The sequence below is a fragment of the Lagenorhynchus albirostris genome, chromosome 11 (assembly GCF_949774975.1).
Source record: "Lagenorhynchus albirostris chromosome 11, mLagAlb1.1, whole genome shotgun sequence".
NCBI classification, from domain to species: Eukaryota; Metazoa; Chordata; class Mammalia; order Artiodactyla; family Delphinidae; genus Lagenorhynchus; species Lagenorhynchus albirostris.
The window spans coordinates 100,908,274-100,927,274 of record NC_083105.1 but is presented as its reverse complement, the minus strand read 5'-3'; the positions used below and the strand labels follow the sequence as shown (position 1 = coordinate 100,927,274).

Here is a 19,001-nt window from a genome sequence, read left to right as displayed (position 1 = left end):
TTGTGGCTCGCGGGCTCTAGAGCTCAGGCTCAGTAGTTGTGGCAAGTCCCCAGTATATGGTTTTAAAGAGAAAAAAAAAATCCCCGCATGCATGGGGGTCTGTGCTCTGCCTTTTTCTTATCCTTTGGGTATTTCAGTCTCCTCAGGTCCTCTGTGGACTATGTGTGGCATTAAGGATGGCATGTCCACCTGCAGTCAGTGTGGGCAGCATCTAGAAACCTGTGCTTTCCCTAAGGTAGAATTAATTGGTTCCAAATAGCCCAAAGGACTAGATACATGGAAAAGATGAGATTGACATGGTTTTATAAGGATTTTCTCTTTACATGCTTTTTTTTCATGTTTTTTTTAACAGTGCCTTTGAGGATGAGACCATGAAGCTTCGGCAGCTGAAACTGGATAATCAGGTGAGCAGAGTCTCCTCTCTTGAAAGGCGAGGACAGCTATACTGACCATGAAGCTGATGGTCTGGACTTCGGGCTCTGGCCAGACCCACATGCCTTGAGGACATCAGCATTAAAACTGGCCTTGGATTTACAATCACTGAAGCTCCCTTGGCAGCTGTCATAAGAATTAGGAAAACGTTGGTGTTGTATTTCTGTGTAGTTAATTTGATCCTGCTACCTTAAACACCTCTCTGCACTGTAATTTCATGTAGCTACAAGACCTTTTCCTTATCTTAAAGTGCAAATCTGAAAATGGTACTGTGCTGCTTAAAAGCCTCTGTTGTCTACAGAATACTTTTCTTCACAGCACTGGTCCCACTTTTCACTTACGCATTATTATTATCTTTTTTTTGCACTGATTTGACTTATGTTCATTTCCTCCATTAGACTAAGCTCCATGAGAACAGGAACTGAGTCTGTTAATGATGACCATTGTATCAGAAGTTCCTGGCCTAGGGCTGGGCCCATAGTAATCCTTCATTAAATGTTTGAATGAAGGAAGGAATAAATAAACAGTTTTGTACTGTTACATGATGTGATCATAATGATTAGTCAGTTTAAAACCTACACCCAACATATATTACTTCCATATGAATGTTTTCTAATTCAGGAAATTCCGTAGGTCCAGGCTGTGATGCAGGATCCTTAACAGTCAGTGTCTAGAGTGGTGGGTGACTAAAAATACCTCCAAAGTTTTGTCTTGCTTTTTTATGTTGCTGTTGGACCTCGTAACAGGACTTGGAGTGTAGTAAATTACTTTAAAGGTGGAATCACTACAAACTAGTTATGAGGTCTCCACGGGGACGCGCCTGGGACCATCTGGCCTCCAGGGCCCCTCCCAAGCCCTTGGTGTCCATGGTGCCTCTGTGGGGCCTGTCACCAAGTCCACCGCCTCTCAGGCCACCACCTGGGAGGCCTTCTCATGTGCGCCTGGAACGGAGCGTGGCCCAGTGGTCTTCAGGGACCCTCCGCTTCAAGGTGACGGCAGTCGCCTTGGTGGTCAGCACCACTCACCCTGCTCTGCCCACTGCCCTCCTCCCTGGCTGGGCTCGGCCTCCCGGGCCTGGATCATGGCCTCAGCCTCACCGCCTCTGGACGAGGCTTGGTGGTGGTGCGCGCTGTTCGCCCTGCCCACCTCCAGGTGTCCTGGCCCAGGGAGCCCGGCAGTAGCAGCTTCACGGACAGGCAGGCTCCCTCACAACCACTGCTGGCATCCTTTAAGGAGACCGGGGCACATTTTAAGCAAATCTGGCGTTGCACAGCAGGGTAGGAAGCGGCCACAAACGTCTCAGCAGTTGCAGGAGGCTGCCTGCATCTCCCTGCGCAGGGCGTGTGGCCTCTAAGCAGAGGAGCCAGCTCGGGTTGTGCACCTGATTGCGTAAAACTGCTGCCGAGCCTGTGAAACAAACAATTCTTCCTAGTACTGAGAAAACAGATAAACACAGGAAGGAAATGAATCTGGGATTGTGAGGGAGATCCTGATTAGATAGAGATTTATCAGCCGGGGGGGGGGGGGGGGCGCCCCGGGGGGGGGCGCCCCTGCCCAAGAGCAGAATAATTTCAATGAGCCCTTTATCTTTTACATTCCGTTGCATGGCAGACTGTATTTAGGGAGACACACCACAGATTTTAGATTTTTGTTTAGATCTTTGATTTATTTTTATAAGGCTCAGGGGTACATCCCTTACTAACGTGAAATGAAATCTATGGTCATCTACCAAGTAATGAAATAAGACGTAAGATTTAAATTTTGTGTAGTTTTTGAGTTTTGTGTATAGGTAAATTTTCTGGATTTTTAAAAAGACGGCCCAACTATTTTGTAATTTTTATTCTTTTCAGTGAGAATGCTGCATGTGGTGTGGTATGTGTGTGGTGTTTTGGGATTTGGGGATTTTGTGAGCCTTTCTGTAGTACAAACATTTTTAAGTTATGGTTTTACATAGTTAATAAAAGCATATGAAGGACTTTCCTGGCAATCCAGTGGTTAGGACTCAGTGCTTCCACTGCAGGGGGCACAGGTTCTACCCCTGGTCGGGGAACTAGGATCCCGCCTGCCGCATGGCCAAAAAAATAAAAAAAATAATAAAATAAGAAGAATTCAAATAATACAAAAAAGGTATTTGGTGAAAAGTCTTTCTCCCTCTACTTAGCTAGTTCTTTACCAGAGATAGTGAATATAAAGACGTAAAATTTTATGGGAATTTTTAAAGATTCAAAGCGATCTCTTTGGACCTGATGTATACATTTTGTTGCTCAATAGTGTATGAGAATCCTATGCGAGCCCTGAAATGCTGCCGTGAACAGAAGAGCAGGGGGTCAGGGACTTCACCGTCAGACAGCCTATAGCAGGAAAGGCAGCGCCACATACTGAATACAGCGCTGGGCCCAGAAGCAGACTTTGGTTCCCGTTCTAGCTGTGCCTTTAATTAGCGGTGTGATTTTAAGGAAGGTCCTCAAACTCTGTGAACCCCAGTTATTTCGTGTGTGGAGCGAGGTCAGACTGAGTAAAATAACAGGTTGTTGGGGAGGATCTTAGAGTGTGGGAGTTAGGGCTGGGATGGATGGCGGTGCCTTGAGGAGGGCTCGGTAGCTCTCACTGTGGCCTCCAGGCTGGCAGCCTCTTGGTGGGAGGCTCACAGTCCAGGGCATGCCAGTCCCCACCTCCCACCCCCCCACCTCTGAGGGGTACGGGGCATTCCCATCCGTGACAGTGAGTGTCAGTGGAGTTGGGAGGGGCTGGGGACCCTCCCTCTCCCCACCCCGCCTGCGGTGTGGGAATTCTGCTGTGGGAATGTCCCTGTGGTTGAGAGTTACTGGTCTGAGTTTGAGAAGTAGTTTGCTGAGAGCAACCAGAGTTAATCAGTCTCGTGAGGATTGGTTCATACTAACCAGTATCATAAGCAGTGAATCTAAGTCGGGATTAATTTATTAATTGCTAGTGAACCATATACCAGAATCATCAGGTCATCGGTTTCCCATTAGAAGAGTCTGGTGAATTCGAAATCAGAGCAAGTGGAGTTTGTAAAATGAGCTTTATTGTAAATATCATTGTGTGGTGGTGTAATTAATTCACCTCTACTAAAGGGATGTACCTGCCCAGAATGAGATACATGATATCTGGCCAGGACACTCCCTGCCTTGGATCATTCGTACTAGAGACTCAGGGTGAATCCTGTTCTTCAGTTCTACTTACCTTATTTCCACAGAGACCATTTCCCTTCTCTCAGTGTATTCTTTTATCATCCACTACAGTGTTATTGATTTGATTAAATTCACTTCCTTCATATCTATGCTGTTTTTCTGATAGTTCATCTTAGAATTGAATGTTTAAAAACCCTAGACTTTCAGATAATTTACACATGGCTGTTTTTGTCGTATACAGATTTTTGAACAGATTTATTGAAATGTAATTCACATATTATTAATGCTCAGTTACAGTATACAAATGATTTTTAAATCTTATGTAAGTGGAACCATACAATATACAGTCTTTTGTGCCTGGCTTCTTTGTCTTAGCAAAGGGCTCACCCATGTTGTAGCATGTATCAGGAATTCATTCCTTTTTACTATTGAATACATTCTGTTTTGTGGACAGACCATGTTTCTCCGTTCATCAGTTGATGGACATTTGGGATGTTTCCACATTACAAATTATGCTTCTCTGAGCATCTGTGTACAAGTTTTTGTGTGGAAGTGTTTTCATTTCTCTTGGGTGATCTACCCAAGTATAGGTATACCAAGATATACCTAATATGCCTTGGGTAACAGGAATGGCTTTGCAGGTCATATGGTAACTCTGTGTTGAACATTTCAAGGGACTGCCAGACTGTTTTCCACAGTCACTGACCATTTTACACTCCCACCAGCAGTGTATAAGGCTTCCAGTTTCCCCACTTTCCTGCCAGTACTTATTATTGTCTGTCTTTGATTAGAGCCATTTTAGTGAGTCTGAAGTAGAGTCTCATTATAGTCTTGATTTGCGTTTCCCTACTGACTAGTGATGTTGAGCATTTTTAGTGGCCATCTGTATGTTCTCTTTGGAGAAATGTCCATCCAGATCCTTCGCCCGTTTTTAAACTGGGTTACTTTCTTTTTGGTTTTGAGTTGTAAGAGTTCTTTATATAGTGTAGACCCAAGTTCTTTATCAGAAATACTATTTGTAAACATTTTCTCCAATTCTGAGGGTTGTCTTTTTACTTTTTTGATGGTATCATCTTCAGCCCAAAAGTTTTATCTATTTTTTCTTTTGTCACTTGCACTTGGAGTGTCATCTAAGAAACCATTGCCTAAACGAGGTTACAAAGACTTGCTCCTGTGTTGTTTTCTAAGAGTTTTATACTTGCCATGATCTGTTTTGAGTTAATCTTTTTATATGGTATGAGGCAGGGTCCAAAATCACTCTTTTGCACGTGGATATCCAGTTGTCCCACAACCATTTATTCCCACTGAGTATATTTTGCGTTTATTTTTACTACTGTCACTAGATACTCATGTTTTCGGGCTATGTGACACCTTAGCTAGCTCCAGAGTGTAAAGAGTTTCAGATTGTTTCAGGGATGTTACTCAGACGGGAATGCACATTAGGTGGAGAATGCTTATGCCATCTGGCAGTCAGTGGATTAGAGTATAGCACAGTCCCTTTGGGCTGGGTCCCCATCTATGGATAGTACCCTTCGAAGGGAGGCAGCCATCAGTGCGTCAAATCGGTCCTTGAAGAAGTCTGATTCAGGGACTCCTGGCGGTCCGGGGGTTAGGACTCGGCTCTTCCACTGCAGGGGCCCGGGTTCCACCCCTGGTCAGGGAACTAGGATCCCCAGAGCCGTTTGGTGTGACCCAAAAAAAAGTCAAATTTTGGGCTTCCCTGGTGGCGCACTGGTTGGGAGTCTGCCTGCCGATGCGGGGGACGCGGGTTTGTGCCCCGGTCCAGGAGGATCCCACATGCCGTGGAGCGGCTGGGCCCATGAGCCATGGCCGCTGAGCCTGCACGTCCGGGGCCTGTGCTCCGCAACAGGAAAAAAAAAAAAGTCCAATTTTAAACTTTTAGTTTCATCCTCCCATGATCTCTCTTTGTGTTCCAGGAAGGTTGATTATTTTTAGCCAAACCGATAGACCTCTGGCAACCATTGTGATCTTGGTGGTTGTACCTGCGGTTACGCGGTCCGTTCCAAGAATGTCATAAAGTAACCAACCCATTATCTCTGGGAGTCCTTAGAAAATTGAGAATCAGTGGAGTCTCAAGCTATCATTAATTTGAGGCTTGCATGGGATTTATTATTTTATTGGATAGAGTCCTTTGATGGACCCCCTCCCCCGAATATAATCTCCTTTATTTCCTCATTTATTTTGGTATTAACATTCAATATTTTGCTTCAGGGAATGATAGTAGGACCTACCACCAGATTCTGGAGAAGATGGATTCTTTGAGTTATTGCTCAGTTTCCAGGGAGCTGGGAAATTCAAAGGTTTAGTTTATGTGATACTTAAAAGTCCTGAAGTCAACATTTTCCATTGTATTTAGGCATCAAACAGTCACCTTTGGCTCTTTTTCTGACTGCCCTGACCTTCCCCTTACAAAGGTAGGGAGTCCTTTGTTTACATAGCCTCATCTAAAGCACTCTTAGCTTTTCAGGGAGGGTAAAGCATAAATAAGCTGACACCATTACATTGAAACTCAACCACGTCTCTCCTCCTCCATCCGAATTATGTGAGGCTGATTAGAATGCTAAGTGAGGTGACAGCTTTGACCAAGATGGCAGTTGGCCCTTTTGTGGGTATTTTGCGGGGTTTTTTCTTATTTACAAACTTGGACAATAGGAGGGTGTGTTCAGTGCGTAATATAGCAGCTGTGTCCCTGAGGTTCACAGTTTGAATCTAGAGTTGTTTTTTCTTAAGTTGTTCATCTGAATGGGTGTGACTGGCGTTGACCTGGATAGAGAAGGGCTTCACCAGACACCGCGATAGGGTCACTGTGGCCACAGATCTAGTCTGCCCTTTGCAGGTCTCAGAACCTGGTTTTGTCAGTGAGCCCAGATGCAACATCCAGCTCTTTGGTCCCCCTTTTCTAGACCACAGGCAGCATAGTCCTCTGGAACAGATGCACACCAGTCAAACTTACAGCACTCAGTCATGAAGCCAGATGCCAGTTTACTCATTTACAGTGAGGACTCTGTACTCGTGCAGTGTGTATCCATTGCTCCTGTTTATGATGCTCTGTTCTTGGGAAGAACAAGAAGTTAGACTGAAAGTGAGAAGGCTGATTGGTAAGCAAGGAGTCAGAGGAAAGAGAAGGAGGTAGTCCTGAGGGCTCGCTCAGCAAGACCATGAAGAAGCCTTGGATAGTCTCCTGTCCTCAGAGAGAGGGAGCTTTCCCAGTAGATGCGGTGCGCTTGTCTGCCAGAGTCGGTATCTCTCTTTCTCGGACACGATGGACATGTTCTGTCAGATTCTTGCTCTTTGGCTGCTTTTTTCTAGACCACAAGCAGAATGCTCCTTTTCTGTACCACAGTTTTTTCTTTACATATGTTAATAAAGTGGATTCGCTGTAGCTCGTGTTCTTGTTTCATCAGTTGTTTCACAGTTATTTTATTTCACTTTTTTGGCCGTACCACGCGGCATACAGGATCTTAGTTTCTGGACCAGGGATCAAACCTGTGCCCCTGCAGTGGGAGAGTGGAGTGTTAACCACTGGACCGCCAGGGAAGTCCCAGTTGTTTCACAGTTATGAGACTATTTGAGACTAAATAGCTGTGGCCACATGGATAATATGCGACAGTTTCTCATGTCTTTATACTTCATGTTTACCATCTCTTTGAGGCAGTTAATTTACTTCTTATCCATTATACAGACTTCTTAGTTGCTAGAAGAATCTTATCAGCAAGTTCCAGGGGGAGAACCTCGTTATAACCTCCTGTGTTTAGTGTTCCTGGGACATTAAGGTCCACCTGTGCGTATTAATTTATGGATCTCAAAATAACCTCAAAAACCCCAATTATTCTTTCCCAACTTGCTCTAAGCTCTCTTTTCATTCTTGACAGTATAGTCCCTTTGGCATATTATTTTAGCATCCCTAGTCTTTTTCCTTATGCACAAGGTTGGGTAAAAAAGAATAGGTATATTTCTTGTCTTCTGAATTTATCTGCAAGCATTCATCAGGCCAGTTCTGGAAAAAAATGGTTCCTTTCCTACTAATAGTCTCACACCTTAGATTAACTCTTCTTCCTAGTGGCACTTTTTAAAAGCAGTATCAATGAAAAAAGTAAACAGTTGGCTTTTTGCCTGAGAAACAGTAAAGTAGGTTATATATCTTTGCTTTTAAATCATGGCTTAATTTTTTAGCTTGGGGCTTGACACTCTCCTGTTCTGAGACGTCCCAGATCCATAGTTAATTTCTATGTATTATAAGCTCTTATTTGCCAAGGCCTAAAAATAATATATATGCTGGTACCTTCCTTTTCATCTCATTGGATTTTTTTCTGATAGTCTCTCATGCTTTTTTCCTGACTTCCTGCTACCCTACTCTTCTTTCTTGCTTTTATCCATAGAGTTGATGGTTTTTTAATTGGAATTTTCCAACTGCCCTTTTTTTGCCATCTTATCCTTGGCGCTAATTTTTTGGATTATTAATTATGTAAAAATGAGCAAGAAAGCAAAACTTACTGCTTTTTAGCTGATTAAAACATGAAAATAGGGCTTCCCTGGTGGCGCAGTGGTTGAGAGTCCACCTGCCGATGCAGGGGACATGGGCCGCTGAGCCTGCGCGTCCGGAGCCTGTGCTCGGCAATGGGAGAGGCCACAGCAGTGAGAGGCCCGCGTACCGCAAAAAAAACAAAAACAAAAACATGAAAACAGTTTGGGGTTTAGAGGATAATAAGTTTTTTTTAATTTTTAATTTTATATTGGAGTATAGTCAATTAATAATGTTGTGTTAGTTTAAGGTGTACAGCAAAATGATTAAGTTATACATATACATGTGTCTATTCTTTTTCAAATTCTTTTCCCATTTAGGTTATAACAGAATATTGAGCAGAGTTCCCTGTGCTATACAGTAGGTCCTTGTTGGTTATCTATTTTAAATATGAGTAGTGTGTATATGTCCATCCCAAACTCCCATTCTATCCTTTCCCCCAACCCCAGTCCTTCCCCTTTGGTAACCACAAGTTCATTCTCTGTGAGTCTATTTCTGTTTTGTAAATAAGTTCATTTGTATCATTGTTTTTTAGATTCCACATACAAGCGATATCATATGATGCTTGTCTTGCTCTGACTTCACTTAGTATGATAATCTCTAGGTCCATCCATGTTGCTGTAAATGGCATTATTTCATTCTTTTTTATGGCTGAGTAATATTCCACTGTATATATGTACCACATCTTCTTTACCCATTCATCTGTCGATGGACATTTAGGTTGCTTCCATGTCTTAGCTATTGTAAACAGCGCTGCAATGAACATTGAGGTGCAGGTATTCTTTCGAGCCACGTTTTTCTCCAAATATATGCCCAGGAGTGGGATTACAGGATCATATGGTAGTTCTATTTTTAATTTTTTAAGGAACCTCCATACTGTTCTCCATAGTGGCTGCACCAATTTACATTCCCATCAACGGTGCAGGAGGGTCCCCTTTTCTCCACACCCGGTGGATAACAAGTTTTTTTTGTTTTTGATAACAAGTTTTATCTTTTTCTTCCAGTTACAAAAGTAAGAAAATTAAGAAAACTAGGAAAAGGAAAAATAATCATCCATATTCTACCACCGAGAGAAATCACCATTCCTTCATCTTTTCTCCCATTCATATGTGTTCATATATTTTAAACTTGATTGTGCTTTGATCATAATATGTTAATTACTATATCTTTTTAATATACTTAGATCATGGTCTCAGCTTTGCTAGAAATACATTTGTATAATTTTAGATCTTTTATAGGTGTTTAGTAAATATTTATTAAATGAAGTGAATGAATCCTTACCTCTCTCTGTGTCTCAATTTTCCCATTTCTTAAGTGGGAAAGTTTCATTTACAAGAGGTTTTGTAAGGATCCATGAAAGACTGTATGTGTTGAAGTAGCTAGATCTCATCATCACTCTCCTGGCTGTACTATCACAATTCTCCCCAGAGAGCGCTGCTGGAGAAGAAGCAGAGAAAGAAGCGCCTGGAGCCACTCATGGTGCAGCCGAACCCAGAAGCCCGGCCACGTCGGTCAAAGCCGAGGGGAAGCGAGGAGCGCGCTCCGCTGGTGGAGCCTCAGGCCCCGCGCAGCGGCGTCATCCTGCACGGTGTGTACTCAGGCAGCATCTCTGCCTGCTGCTGCGTGGTTTTCACAAACCTGGGGGAGGCAGGAGGACTCTCAGGTTGACCAAAGGGACAACATTAGCGTCGTTACCAGGTACCTTCGTTTATCTTTATAATCCCATTCAGGGCCTTTGAGTTGGAATAAAAGCAGTGGTCTGATCAGTGGAGGATACCTTAAAGTTCACAGCCATCCTGGAACTGTTGTTTTAGATGCAAAATGAAAGTGTCCGGAACTGCCCACTTGAGGAGCTTCCAGGCTCGACTGTTGCCTCCTGGCAGAGTTAACCATGAAGCCAGGAGCAGGTAGAGAGCACGCATTCTTCCAGTAGCCGGACTCAGAGGGACATCTGAGTCAGCGACGGGGTAAAGGAGGAACCAGGTTAAACAACTCTAAAGCTAGCCCCCTCGGCTCCTGGTTTGGACGAGATCTGGATGGACTTTGGAGGACCTACTTGGCTTTCAGTCTCATTCTTAAGTTTCTAAAGCACAGCATCAGGTACATTTACTTTAGTGGCAGTCAGGGCGTGTTGATAAAATGAACAGATCATAGAATGGATTCCGCTGTTAACAGATGTCCTCGTGGATGTTAAAGAAGGAGGAGTGAAACGGTTTGGTGCTTCTTAGATCACATACACCAAAACCATCCGGCCAAATAGTGGACAATGCTTTCTTCTTTCTTCTTTCTGTTGGGCCCCTAGGCATTGATGGTCCCGCTGCCTTCCTGAAGCCAGATGCTCAGGACGTGGAGACCAGACCTCACGTCCTCTCAGTAGGATCTCCTGCCGCGGAGGAGGATGCTGAAGGAGGTGCTGATGGAGATGGCGCCTGGGACCCTGCTTCCAAGCCAGATCTCCAGGAGATTCTCCAGAAACGTGGTGAGCATTGCTGACAGTTTTCAGGCAGTGAGTTAGTTACATAAAATATAAAACAGGGAATTCTCTGGTGGTCCAGTGGTTAGGACTGTGCGCTTTCACTGCCAAGGGCCCAGGTTTGATCCCTGGTTGGGGAGCTAAGATCCCACAAGCTGCACGATGCAGCCAAAATACATATATAAATGTGTGTGTGTGTGTGTGTGTGTGTGTGTGTGTGTGTGTGTGTGTGTGTGTGTGTGTGTGTGTGTGTGTGTGTGTGTGTGTGTGTGTGTGTGTGTGTGTGTGTGTGTGTAATGTCAGCAGCATTAGCTACTATTACGGCTATTTCCTTCCTTTTGACATTTTATTTTTGTCATCCCCACCCTGTTCCTTTGAGTTGCCCCTCAGCACCCTACCCTGCCTCTGTTTCACCGTTTATATTCCTCTAATGATAAGGGAGAGATAAATAGCCAGCTTAGTGGAAACACAAATTGGATCAGAATATCCTTAAACTAATAATACTTTTTCCATGACAGCCTGCTTTCTGCCAGTTGGAGTTATTCTCATAAGTATTCCTGTACGTTTCAGAGGTCCTCTGTAGTCTTCTCCTTCTTGGAAAACTAATTTTATAGCGAGAAGGAATTAAGCATCCCCTTTTCAGATGAGAAGACTGACGGCCAGTAATGCCTGGATGTTTGCTGGGTACCTGCTTTGTCATAGGCATTGCTGGGTACTGGGATATGTGAGTCAGGAGGTTCTACCACAGACTGGCAGGATAGATGCACATTCAAACGGATTCGTATATTCATTCATTTAGAAAACACGATTGAGGATACGCTATATATCAGGCCTTGTTCTAGGCACTTAGGATACAATTGTGAACGAGGTTCCTGCCCTCATGGAGCATTTATTCTGATTGAGGCTTCGTGCACCTAAATTGAGGCTTCATGGACCTAAATAGCCAAGGGAGTGTGGAGAGGGGTGCCCAACCAGAGTTGATCCGGAGGTGACATCTAAGCCAGAGTGTGATGCGGGAAGACGAGCCGGCAGCTCAGAAGGGCTGGAGTGCAAAGCGCGAGGTGACAGGTGGGAAGGGGCCTGGAGAGACGTGGGCTGGCGGGGTGGGCGGGCTCCGATTACATTGGGTGTTACAGGCCGAGCTAGGGTGTGGACTTCCTGTGAAGAGTAACAGGAACCTATGTGGGATTTTAAGGTGGAGTGATAGCAAATTTGGGCTGTAGAAAAATTAATCTGCACTATGAAGAATGAATTGGAGTGGGCAAGTCTGGAAGCAGGAAGGCTAATGAGATAGTTTGGCTGATGGCCTGATCTCGAGCTGTATTTTGGTGTATAGAGTAGAAAGCAGGAGAAATACAACTCCACTGTGGGGCAGTGCGAGGGACAAGAACCACATGGAAGGAGGTGGCGACTAAGCTGAGGCGTGAGGGGTACGTGTGCTCCTGTGCACAGCTGTCAGCCCAGGAGTGGCTGGAGACTGACACTGTGAATGTCTTTTGCTTGTCAGGCACTTGACATACCTTATCTCAGTATTTGTGACGGTACTGTGAGGGGTTACACGTGTCAGCCTCTCCTTTTCACATGTAAGAAAATTGGCTCTCAGAAAGGCTAAGTAATTCGTTCTAGATCACACCGCTAGTTGGTTAGGTGGCAAACTTGGGCAGAAGAAATGACGTTAGCAGAGGCATCAGGTGTATAGAGCATGATGTATCTGTGGAAACTGGGGCAGGGTGTGGCGTGCTTTAGAGCTCAGCTCTGGGGCTAGCCAGCGTGGTTTGGAGTCTCAGCTCTGCCACCTCTGGCTGGTAAAGGGGAAAGCAGCACAACTTTTCTCTGCCTCAGTTTCCCTGTCTGTAACATGAATGTGGCCGTGGTAATTCTGTTACTTTCCTATCGTTATTATAACAAGAGACAGTGAAAGATGTGGAGGAGCCAGAGCAAGGAGAACTCTCAGTTTAACCAAAAGCTAGATTACTTACCCCAGGTCATCGAGCTGAATAGCGGCAGACCTAGATTTTCTGAGTCTTAGTCTAGCTCTTGATCCCTTACTGTAAATACCAAGCTGTCCCTTGTACTCTGCCCTGTTAAATGACCGCTGTGTTCTTTCTCAGAATTGGCCTTTCAGGACCAGATGGGTTAATGCCTTTTTGAGTCTGAACAAGTTGCATCTGGACCATAGAAGCCATGAAGTGCTCTCTTGACTAAGACTTAAGAAGTGTCAGTTTGGAAGATAACGTTCCTCAAGTGGGGATCCAGTTTGCTTGCCTTACAAGTTTGGGAGAAATCCTTGATCTCCATCTTAAAACATGTATTCACATAAACTGAGTTCTTGGTACAAATATGGCATTTGAAAGCATAGTACTAACATTGTAAATCACCTATACTTCAATTAAAAAAAAAAAAGAAGAAAACGTAGGACTGAGTGAAGATATCCATATGAGAGTGAGATCCCTAGAGTTTTATGCGTTTTGCTACCCGTCCCCAAAAGTTAACGTTTTAGGAAGAAAAAAGAAAGAAATACCCTTCACAAACCAAAGAATTTTTAAAATAATAGCTTTATTGAGATATAATTCACATACCATACAATTCACCCATGTAAAGTGAACAATTGATTGGTGCGTTAGTATATTCACAGAGGTCTGCAGCCATCAGCGCGATCAATTTTAGAATGTTGTCTGACGCCAGAGAAACTTCATACCTGTTAGCAGTCACTTCCCATTTCCCTCCAACTCCCCATCCCTGGGCAGCTGCCAGTCTACTTTCTGTCTCTGCAGATTTGCCTATTCTGGTGTTTCATATAAACAGAATCAGTCATACACTGTGTGGCCCTTTATGCCTGGCTTTCGCTTAGCATCATGTTTTCAGAGTCCATCCATGTTGTAGCCTGTGTCAGTGCTTCGTTCTTTTCTGTCGTTGGATCACAGTCCGCTGTATGGATAAGCCACGTTTTGTTCCTCCCTTTATCAGTTGATGGGCATTTGGGTTGTTCCCGCTCTGGCTGTTACGAATAATGCTGCTATAAATAGTTACGCATAAGTTTTTGTATGGACATATGTTTTCACTTGAGATTAATTTTTTAACTGGCCTTAGTCTTATCCTTGGGTGTCCTTGAGAAAAACTTGATACCATTTATTTTGTGAGCTATGTAAAACAGACCATCATTGTCCCTCCTCTGAGGTGGATGAATGTGGGCAGCACTGCTTGTTGTTCAGTCTCCTTGTCATGTATGACTTGGGGGCTCTTCCAGCTATTGTATGAGGAGTGGCTTTACCTTGTAGACCTCAGAGAACAGCGAGGTGGGCCTCGCCCATAGCTCTGCCCCTTTCTCCTGGGCAGAAGTGCTTCTCCTGGAGCATCATCCTCGCACGTGTAAATCTGAGTGTCGTGCTTCTTTTATAACACACAGCACACTTTGTGTCCCATAAACAAGCAAGAGACAAAACAAAAAATACGACTTGCCAGTCCCTCCTCCTCAAACTCATATAAATGTGAGGATAAAATGAAAAAATAGTTTGAAGTTTTCTGTAAAAGGTCCAAGGTAGTAGTACTTCAAACATTCCCAACTCGGGGGCTTCCCTGGTGGCGCAATGGTTGGGAGTCCGCCTGCCGATGCAGGGGACACGGGTTCGTGCCCCGGTCCGGGAAGATCCCACGTGCCGCGGAGTGGCTGGGCCCGTGAGCCATGGCCGCTGAGCCTGTGCGTCCGGAGCCTGTGCTCTGCAACGGGAGAGGCCACAACAGTGAGAGGCCCGCATACCGCAAAAAACAACAACATTCCCAACTCAAATTAGTTCACAAGACTAACCATGAAAAAAATGTAGGAAAACAAAGAAGTAACTGATAGAGACATCTATTGCGGGAAAGTGTGTGTAGCGTTTACCATTTTAACCGTTCGTAAGTGCACAGCTCAGTGGCATTCGGTACATTCACGTTGTTGTGCAGCCACCACCACCGTCACCTCCAGAACCTTCTCATCTTCCCAGACTGAGACTCTGTCCCCATCAAACACCAACTCCCCATCCCCCGCCCCACCCGCAGCTCCTGGCAACCTCTGTTATACTTTCTGTCTCCATGAATTTGGCTATTCTAGGCCTCATAAAAGTAGAATCATAAGGTATTTGTCCTTGTTGTGTCTAGCTTATTTCACTTAGCATAATGTCTTCAAGATTCATTCATGTTGTAGCCTGTGTCGGAATTGCATTCCTTTTTAAGGCTGAATAACATTCTATTTATGTATATACAACATCTTGTTTATTCATCAGTTGGTGGGTATTTGGGTTGTTTCCACCTTTTGAAAACTGTGAATAATGCTGCTGTGAACATTGGTTGTTCAAGTATCTGTCTGAGTCTCTGCTTTCAGTTCTTTTGGGTATACACCCAGAAGTGGAATTCCTGGATTATATGGTAATTCTGTATATATATTTTTAGGAACCACTATGTTGTTTTCTACAGTGGCTGCATAATTTTGCATTTGCCACCAGCAGTTTCTCCACATCCTCACCAACACTTATTTTCTGTTTTTTGGATTTTGTTTTTTATAATAATCATCCCAGTGATTGTCAGGTGGTTTCTCACTGTGATTTTGATTTGCATTTCCCTAATGACTAGTGATGTTGAGCATCTTTTCATGTACTTATTGGCCATTTATGTATCTTCTTTGGAGAAATGTCTGTTCAAGTCCTTTACCCATTTTTTAAAAAAAATTATTTATATTTATTTATTTATTTTTGGCTGCGTTGGGTCTTCGTTGCTGTGCACAGGCTTTCTCTAGTTGTGGCGAGCGGGGCCCACTCTTCGCTGTGGTGTGCAGGCTTCTCACTGTGGTGGCTTCTCTTGTTGCAGAGCGCGGGCTTCAGTAGTTATGGCACGCAGGCTCAGTAGTTGCGGTTTGCGGGCTCTAGAGCGCAGGCTCAGTAGTTGTGGCACTCAGGCTTAGTTGCTCCGCGGCATGTGGGATCTTCCCGGACTAGGACTCGAACCCGTGTCCCCTGCATTGGCAGGCAGATTCTTAACCACTGTGCCACCAGGGAAGCCCTCTTCCCCCATTTTTGAATTGGGTTTGTTTTTGTTGCTGTTGAGTTATATATTCTGGATATTAATCGTTTATCAGATATATGATTTGCAAAAGAGGATAAATTAGGGAAGGGAACAGCAGGAAGGGAAAACAAGGGATGGATCTAGGTGAGAATATGAAGGAAGAATTGTCAAAATTTGGATTAAATAGCCATGTTTTAAGTCAGAACAGCTTGGAATTTTTAAGCAAGGAAGTTAAAATTATATTTGGTTCAAAGGTCTCTGGCCCTTTTTGACAGTTTCTCCCTTTCTGCCAGGGATCTCAGGGAGTTTGAACTTTGATGAGGAGGAGACTGATGGGGAGGAAGGAGAAGGGAAAAAACTAAGATCTCATTCATCCTCTTCAGAGGCAGAGAGACCCAGTTCTGCATCCAGCCAGAAGCCAACCACAGTATGTAGCTCTGAAACGTCCTCCTCTGAGCTAATTTCACTGCTTCCTAAACATCTCCGGTATTTAAATGCCATTACTGGATGAGGGCTGCTTCAAAGAGTTAAGCTGGAATTTACACTTAAAGTACACGACTCCCTAATTTCTTGTGTCTTGAACCAGCTTCTGTGAAGCCGTATCCCATTTTCATACTTTGCTGCTTCATTACTCCCAATATTTGTACACCTATTTAACTTCTCAGAGTTCTTCCCTACCTTGTCAGAAGACTGAGACATATGGGTAAATCAGTAAGTTATTTTGTCCTTTAAGTGTTTCTCAAAGAGAATATGACGTTTCCTGACCCAGCCGCCTACTGCTCACATGTGGCTGTTCTTTCAGGATACAGGAGCTTCCGGAACTGCAGCCCAGCACACTGATAATCAGCTGGGAGAAATAGAGAATTTAGAGGGCTTCGCATACAGTCCTGCCCCTCGAGGTGTCACAGTGAAGTGTCGGATAACTCGGGATAAAAAAGGAATGGATCGTGGGCTTTTCCCTACCTACTATATGCACTTGGAAAAGGACGAAAATCGGAAGGTATGAGAAGTGGGTCTTTTTTTTTTTTTTTTTTTTTTTGGCTGTGTCAGGTCTTAGTTGTGGCACGTGGGCTCCAGGGTGTGTGGGCTCAGTAGTTGAGGCACTGGGCTTAGTTGCCCCGAGGCATGTGGGATCTTAGTTCCCCGACCAGGGATCAAACCTGCGTCCCCTGCATTGGAAGGTGGATTTGCAACCACTGGACCACCAGGGAAGTCCTGAGAAGTGGTTCTTAAGACAGATCTTGAGATGGAGGGAAGAGTGCTGTGGGCTGGGTCGTTGATGGTCTTACGATGGAGGGTGGGGATGGGGGAGCACCGGTATTCGACAGGAACTAGGTTGTACTTACTAGTTCCCGAGTGCTGTGTTCTCACTGTCTTCAAAGAGGTCATAGTCTAATAGTCAAAACCTATCCACCCCGCAAAGAGAAAGTTTTATCCAGAGGGTAAGAAGATGGAAGAGACTATTTGAATGTAATTATTTTTACCTCCATCCCTTTTTTGGGGTGGGGGAGTTTCCAGTGTGCTCTTTGATTTTGATTTTGATTATGACAGTGTGGAAAAAGAAGGGTTTAGGGAATAGGAGGAATTGGAAGAACAGAAAACATGCAAGTGGAATGTCTTGTTTTTCATCCTAGAAATTCTAATTTACCTTATACATAAATTTGAGGCAGTTAATACTTGCTAATGAACAATGTATTTTATAATACCAGGTCTAAGTGGATGATTTTAAGAGCCTAGAAATGTGGGCTTCCCTGGTGGCGCAGTGGTTGAGAGTCCACCTGCCGATGCAGGGGACACGGGTTCGTGCCCCGGTCCGGGAAGATCCCACGTGCTGCGGAGCGGCTAGGCCCATGAGCCATGGCCGCTGAGCCTGCGCGTCCCGAGCCTGTGCTCCGCAACGGGAGAGGCCACAGCAGTGAGAGGCCCGCATACCGCAAAAAAAAAAAAAAAAGAGCTTAGAAATGAGATGATGATAGTAGATATTAATGTTGTTATAACCACTGTCTACTGAGTGTTTACAATTACCAGGTGTGTGCTAAATGCTTTATGTATATTATTACCTACAACCCTTATGACAACGCTGTAAGATAGGATTTCTTATCCCAGCTTAGGGAATGCCCCAGAACACACTAAGAAGTGGCAGAGCCAGATTGAAACCTGTATCTGTTTGATTCCAAAGTGCCCCCTCCCCTTAGTTACTGCCCTCTCCTGCTTCCTTATTATTGTCCAAGTCTAGGAGTGTCTGGGAAGGATGCATAAATACGACAGTACTCATATCACGGAAGTCACAGGAGTTTAGAACAACAACATACAAAATGCAGCACGAAGCATCAGGAAAGCCGTTGCAGGGAGGATGGGAAGCACAGGGTCCAGGGTCCTGCCTCTTCCAAAGGTGGAAAGACTCTTACTCATGAAATTGGATGAAACTAGCTTTTTAAAAAAGTAGCTTTTTGCTACTTTAAAAAAGTAGCTTTTTAAAAAAGTCACTGGAGGCTTTAGGGATAAAGTTGTAAATAATGATATGGAGAATCAAGCTAGTGAATTTAGAAAAATTGTGCAGTAGGGAAACCTTGATAGTGAATTCTGAGAAGCATTATGAGGATTAGAAAAAGTGATGAGGACCCAGAGATTGGTCTTCTCCCAGAGAACCCCAAATGGCAGGTACACTGGTGCTACGATAGGGCATGGAGGCCCCTCAGGGGCCCGAGGCCACAGAGCTCGGGGGGTCAGGGCTGGGGGCAAGGATTGGCTACCCCTCACCCATCTGGGCCGCCTGGTCAGGGCTCTGGAGGAGACCCTTCTCTTCTGCTCATCCATCCGGGAATCCGAGATGACTGACTCTTCCCTGGAGGCATCCCTCCTTCAAGGATGAGGTTTTGACAATGATGCGACCCAGGGTCAAGGCGTTTGTTGCTATTGGGGATTGCAGTGGACAGATGCTGGTCTGGGTGTTCAGTGCTTCAAAGAGATCACCACTGCCATCGTGAGGCCATCGTTCTGGCCAAGTTCTCCGTAGTCCTCATGTGGTGAGGCTACTGGGGGAACAGGATCGGCCAGCCCCAGACCATCCCTGCAGGCTGACCGGCCACTGTGGCTCTGGGCCGGTGCCTCTCATCCTGCCCTTGGACACTGGCGTCATCCCAGCCGCTATGCCCGAGAAGCTGGTGCTGGCCGGCATGGACGATGCTGCACCTTGGCCAGGGGTTGCACCGCTGCCCTGGGCAGCTTTGCCAGGGCCACCTCTGTGCTGTCTCCAAGACCTAGGCTGTCTCAGCCCTGAGCTCTGGAGGGAGACCATGTTCGCTGACTGCCCCTGTCACGGGTTCACTGAGCACCCTGTGAGACCCACACCAAGTCTGCATGC

At 44.9% G+C, this 19,001-nt stretch overlaps 1 protein-coding gene across 4 annotated transcripts in view; it reads left to right on the top strand.

Annotated features, from left to right (window-relative positions):
- TULP3 (TUB like protein 3) overlaps window positions 1-19,001 on the top strand; it is a 42,747-nt gene that overhangs the window by 17,953 nt on the left and 5,793 nt on the right. For 3 of the 4 annotated variants that reach the window (XM_060164325.1, XM_060164328.1, XM_060164326.1), the window contains 5 exons: window positions 353-404; window positions 9,556-9,715; window positions 10,430-10,606; window positions 15,931-16,064; window positions 16,440-16,637. In XM_060164325.1, the coding sequence (XP_060020308.1) occupies window positions 353-404; window positions 9,556-9,715; window positions 10,430-10,606; window positions 15,931-16,064; window positions 16,440-16,637 (721 nt within the window). The remainder of the gene's footprint in view (window positions 1-352; window positions 405-9,555; window positions 9,716-10,429; window positions 10,607-15,930; window positions 16,065-16,439; window positions 16,638-19,001) is intronic. The other variant, XM_060164327.1, reaches the window with a different exon arrangement.